The 6,000-nt window shown below is 48.1% G+C and overlaps 1 protein-coding gene across 1 annotated transcript in view; it reads left to right on the top strand.

Moving 5' to 3' along the window:
• Positions 1-266: 266 nt before the first annotated feature.
• The window catches only part of AK7 (adenylate kinase 7), a gene marked incomplete at its 5' end in the record, with an annotated part of 71,317 nt that continues 65,583 nt past the window's right edge, over positions 267-6,000 (top strand). Inside the window, 2 exons of the mRNA XM_047079907.1 lie at positions 267-695; positions 3,544-3,723. Of these exons, the coding sequence (XP_046935863.1) occupies positions 267-695; positions 3,544-3,723 (609 nt within the window). The remainder of the gene's footprint in view (positions 696-3,543; positions 3,724-6,000) is intronic.

The raw sequence follows: 6,000 nt of genomic DNA, 5'->3' as shown, positions 1-6,000 counted from the left end.
CACCCCTGCCAGCCCCCAGGTCTCCTGGAACTGCTACCAAACAGCCCCTAAAGCCAGCTGAACCCCATGAATCAAGCAGCAACTGGACAGTGAGGACCACACGCGCTGTCGTTCCAGCGTCCTGGACACGAAACTCCATGGCCACAGCTGCTCTTTGCGCTGCAGGATTGTCACGTCCTGGTCAGACCATCCCACAGGGCAACGTGTGTGTGAGCTTTCCCGGATCAGCGGATTCAGCAGTATTTCCAGTGGTCCGCGTCAGGTAACCCCTGGGGGGGTGTTTCCAGTTTCGGAATCAAAGAGACGAAAGGGAGCAGGGGTCGTCTGCCCCTGTGTCAAGGCCTCAGGAGGCCTCGAAAGAGAACTCGCCCTGCACGAGAGCACAGGGCGAGGACGCAAGCAGAGCGGGCACATCACCCTGGCCCCACCCCGGCAGAGCCCGCCCCGCGCGGGAAACCGGCGGCCCCGCCCCCGCCCCAGGAACGCTCCGCCCCGCGCCCGAGGCCACGCCCCTGAAGGGTCCGCTCGTGCCCCAACTCCTTGGCAACCAGAGGGACGCTTTCTCCTTAGCTACCCGTGCGGCTGCCACCAAGGGTGAGGAAGAGGAAGTTACTGCACCCATGGAGAAAGTTATCCGGATCCAGAGGGTGTTTATAAACCTGCTGGATTCATACAGCAGCGGGAACATCGGGAAGGTGAGCAGCGGAGGGTCAGAGTGGAGTCCCAGACCCCAGCTCCCGGTCCCCCACCCCGGGCTCCCGAACCCCCGAACCCAGCGAGGGTCTGTGCCACGGGACGCTGTCAGAGGCTTCCCTTAAGAGAGGGTTCCTGGTCCTGGGCACCAGTCTGCACGCAGAGCTCCAGCTGGAAGCCCAGGTGTTTGCAGGAGGGAGTCCGAGGGCAGAGAGGTGAGGATGCAGGGAACCAGGCCGCAGGGCAGCAGGCAGGGAGCCCAGGGCCCGCGAGACTTGGCGACTGACAAAAATGTTTCTCTTTCTTTTTTTTAATGTTGTATTTATTTTTGAGAAAGCCAGAGAGAGTGTGAGCAGGGGAGGGTGAGAGACAGAGGGAGACAGAGAATCTGAAGCAGGCTCCAGGCTCTGAGCTGTCAGCACAGAGCCTGACATGGGGCTCAAACTCACAACCTGTGAGATCATGACCTGAGCTGAAGTCGGACCCTTAACCGACTGAGCCACCCAGGCGCCCCCAGAAATGTTTCTTTTAAAATCAGAAGGAACCAAATGAAACGTTAGAGTCAAAGATTGTGGGTCTTTATGGCAATACAGTCATGAAATATAATTTTTCATTTTTTGGGGGGGGGGAGGAAAAGGCCCATGAAAGTCAGAAGGTGGGCCTGTTCAGCAGTTAAATGGTGCCTCAGGCATGCTCAGCACTCCACTGATATTTGTTGCATAAATTAAAGCAGAATCCAACACAAAGGCCCACATCTGGGGGCAGGGAGGGGGTGGAGGTCAGGCTCTTGGTTTATATTCCAAATCCAACGAGAGCTACTGGATTATTGTACAAAGAGAGGCAAACCTGACTGAGATTAGGGGAGTGGGAGGGAAGAGAATTTAGCTTTTTACTTTACCCCCCTTTTGAGCTCTGATTATTTTTTTACAGTATAATATTTTTAGAGCAAATTTTCTTTTCTTTCCATTTGTAGAGATCTTTTGCAAAAGCTTATCAGTAACAGAATTTTCAGTTATTCCTTAATTCACCTGCACCTCTAGCTCTGGCCTTTTAGGTAATTGCTGTTCTCTGTACCAAGCACCATGTGAGTGGGAATAAGAAGTCTATAAAAGAAATGGAAGCCAGGTCTCTGGTCTTCAGGTTCCCGGCCCAGCTGGGCAACGCCACCCGCTCCCTACAGCCCCTGCTCCCCCCTCTCTGTCCCCGGGACAGAGCAGTGTGGCGGGCGTGGTATGTGTGCAGCCTTGAGATCCCAGGGTCCAGCTGTACCCCTCCCTGCCCGTGCAATCTTGGGCAAGTTACTTCCAGCTGGGGCATCTCTCTCCTCATCTGTGAAATGAGATAATAAAATTGAATATGTATGTTTGAGAGAGAAATGAAAATATACATGACATACTTGGAAGAATTATCTTCCAGTAAGAGGTTGAACCTGCTAATCTTGCATTACTAACTCAAAGTGACATTTATCAAAATAAATGAGGTGGGACTTGCTGTTTGTTTCGTTTTGGTTTGCTTTTCCTCCCACGGTGTAATAATATCGTGATTACATATGTGTTTAATATGTAAATTAAAACCATTCTTTTTTTTAATTTTTTAACATTTTTTTATTTTCGAGACAGAAAGAGACAGAGCATGAACAGGGGAGGGGCAGAGAGAGAGGGAGACACAGAATCGGAAGCAGGCTCCAGGCTCTGAGCCATCAGCCCAGAGCCTGACGCGGGGCTCGAACTCACGGACCGCGAGATTGTGACCTGAGCTGAAGTCGGCCGCTCAACCGACTGAGCCACCCAGGCGCCCCTAAAACCATTCTTATAAAGTATACATACATATTATATATACATACATATACATTTGTGTATACACACACACACACACACACACACACACACACACACACACGTATATATGAAACTCTTTAACATTTCATAAGCCACTCCCAAGGATAACTTCTGTAAAATAAAAAGCGAAACTTTGCCAACTTCATTCTATTTCATTACTTGTAAAGGTAGCCACTGGCCACATGTGGCTATTGAACGTTTCAATGTGGCGAATCCAAATGGAGATTAGCCTACCGTCAGTGTAAAATGCACATCGAATTTCAAAGACTTAGTGTGAACAAAAAGGAACATAAAAGATCTCATTAATAATTTTTTTCCACTGATTACATGTTAAAGTGATAATATTTTGAATCTGTTGGGTAAAGAAAACATTATTTAAATTAGTTACACTGGTTTCTTTTTACTGCTGTTAATGCGGCAACTAGCCAATTTAACTTACCTGTGTTGATCACATTACACTGCTACATTTCTATTAGACAAGATCATCGTGGTGACCGCAGCCCTGCTCTGCCCATTGCCAGAGCAGGGCAATATTCTTAAAACCTTCTTTAAGTTCTCTGGGCCTGGCTTCCTCATCTATAAAAGAGAGTGCCATTGGGGCACCCGGGTGGCTCAGTCGGTTGAGCATCTGACTCTTGATTTTGGCTCAGGTCATGATCTCCAGGATGGGGAGGTCAAGCCCTGCATCAGGCTCTGCACTGACAGTGTGGAGCCTGCTTGAGATTCTCCCTCTCTCTCTGCCCCTCCCTTGCATGCACTCTCTCTTTCTCAAAAATAAATAATAAACTTTAAAAACACTTTAAAATTAGAGTACCATAATAGTACCCACTTGGCCGTGTTACTGGGGTCATTGTTAGTTTCAGCAAACCACCAGGGTAAAACGCATCGGCTATGCACGTGGGGTACCTCTAGCAAGCCCTCAAGAATGGTCGGTGTTTAGAATCATTCCGACTGTCTACCCTTTCTCTAAGTTGTCCTTAGTATTTTCTTAGCAATTTGTGTTTTCTTGCAGTTCTTGTCTAACTGTGTAGTCGGGGCTTCACTTGAAGAAATCACAGAAGAAGAGGAAGAAGAAGAAAGTAAGTCAGCCATGGAAGCCTCATCCAAACTGAAGGACGGCACGTTCCAGATCGTGGGTACGCTTTCCAAGCTCGAAGGCGTTCAGCCCAACTTTGCCGTGGAGACATACAGCGTAAGTCCCCGTGGCTTTTGCTAAGAGTCGACCGAGGGCAGAGTCACCTTGCGCTCCAACACCTTCACAATATGCTGTTATTCTCTGCTTCTCCTTCTCTCTTCCGCACGCATGGGGGTGCAGGAAGGTGTGGGACAGGTGGAGGCAGGTCTTTCTCCCCTGACGGAGAACAACCATTGTCTCCACTTTAAATGTGTGCCTGGAGCAAAGAATTTATTTACTTTTTTTTTTTTAATTTTTTTTTCAACGTTTTTATTTATTTTTGGGACAGAGAGAGACAGAGCATGAACGGGGGAGGGGCAGAGAGAGAGGGAGACACAGAATCGGAAACAGGCTCCAGGCTCTGAGCCATCAGCCCAGAGCCTGACGCGGGGCTCGAACTCCCGGACCGCGAGATCGTGACCTGGCTGAAGTCGGACGCTTAACCAACTGCGCCACCCAGGCGCCCCCTTTTTTTTTTTTTAATTTTTTTTTTCAACGTTTTTTATTTATTTTTGGGACAGAGAGAGACAGAGCATGAATGGGGGAGGGGCAGAGAGAGAGAGGGAGACACAGAATCGGAAACAGGCTCCAGGCTCCGAGCCATCAACCCAGAGCCTGACGCGGGGCTCGAACTCACGGACCGCGAGATCGTGACCTGGCTGAAGTCGGACGCTTAACCAACTGCGCCACCCAGGTGCCCCAGGAGAAAAGAATTTAAATTAGATACTCCTAGAAGGGATGGATCTAATTTGGACTTGCAGACTCACAGAATCTTCTAAACTGTGTTCAAAATGCATGCTGCCCCTCACTACCCAACCATGGTGAGCGCTTTCTGGGAGGGAGAAACCTCCTTTGGTAATAAGCCACTAGGAAATAACATATCATTATGTTGCTGTCTTACTGAGAAACTGTGCGGCCGTTGTTGAACCCAACTCTGTGCTCGGGAGTTAAATATAACACGAAGACAGAGTGTGGGGATAAAGAGGAACGATAGTTTTATTACTTTGCCAGGCAAAGGAGGCTATAGCAGGCTAATGCCTTCAAAACTGCAGACCCTTCCAGTTAAAAAATGGGCAGGAGACACGAACAGACATTTTTCCAACAAGACATCCAGATGGCTGACACATGGAAAGATGCTCAACATCACGCATCATCAGGGAAATACGAATCAAAATCACATTGAGATACCACCTCACACCTGCCAGAATGGCTAAAATCAACACAGGGAAAAAAAATAAAATCACATCAACACCACGGGAAACAACAGGGGTTGGCGAGGATGTGGAGAACGGGGAGCCCTCTTACACTGCTGGTGGGAATGCTGATAGCACGGAGGCTGCTCGGATTCTCTCTCTTCGCCCCTCCCTCCTCTCTCTCTCTCTCTCTCTCTCTCTCAAAAATAAATAACCTTAGGGGCGCCTGGGTGGCGCAGTCGGTTAAGCGTCCGACTTCAGCCAGGTCATGATCTCGCGGTCCGGGAGTTTGAGCCCCGTGTCAGGCTCTGGGCTGATGGCTCAGAGCCTGGAGCCTGTTTCCGATTCTGTGTCTCCCTCTCTCTCTGCCCCTCCCCCGTTCATGCTCTGTCTCTCTCTGTCCCAAAAAAAATAAATAAAAACGTTGAAGAAAAAAAAAAATTAAAAAAAAAATAAATAAATAACCTTAAAAAAAAAAAGTTAAAAATAGAACTACCCTACAAGCCAGCAATTGCACTACTAGGTTTTTACCCACAGGATACAAAACTACTGATTCAAAGGACTATATGAACCCTGATGTTTATAGCAGCTTCATCAACAATAGCCAAATTATGGATAGAGCCCAAAGTCCGCTGACTGATGAACAGATAAGAAGATGTGGGGTGTGTGTGTGTGTGTGTGTGTGTGTGCGCGCGTGTGTGTGTGTGTATACGTACATATATATATATATAATGGAATATTACTCGGCCATTAGAAAGAATGAAATCTTGCTATTTGCAACGATGTGTGGATGGAGCTAGACATTTTTATGCTAAGTGAAATAAGTCAGAGAAAGACAAATACCGTATGATGTCACTCATATGAAAACAGATGAGGGGCACCTGGGGGGCTCAGTCGGTTGAGCGTCCGACTTTGGCTCAGGTCATGATCTCGCAGTTCAGGAGTTCGAGCTCCACATCAGACTAGCTCCTGTCAGCCTGTCAGCACAGAGCCTGCTTCAGATTCTCTGTCCCTCTCTCTCTGCTCCTCCCCCCGCTTGCACTCTCCCAAAAATAAATAATTTTTTTAAATAAATAAAACAGATGAATATAGGGGGGAAAGA

The sequence above is a fragment of the Lynx rufus genome, unplaced genomic scaffold, assembly GCF_022079265.1.
Source record: "Lynx rufus isolate CCGP_SWC_20201006 ecotype Redwood Valley unplaced genomic scaffold, mLynRuf1.p SCAF_17, whole genome shotgun sequence".
NCBI classification, from domain to species: domain Eukaryota; kingdom Metazoa; phylum Chordata; class Mammalia; order Carnivora; family Felidae; genus Lynx; species Lynx rufus.
Note: the sequence above shows the minus strand (reverse complement) of the source record. Positions and strands in the feature narration are given on the sequence as shown.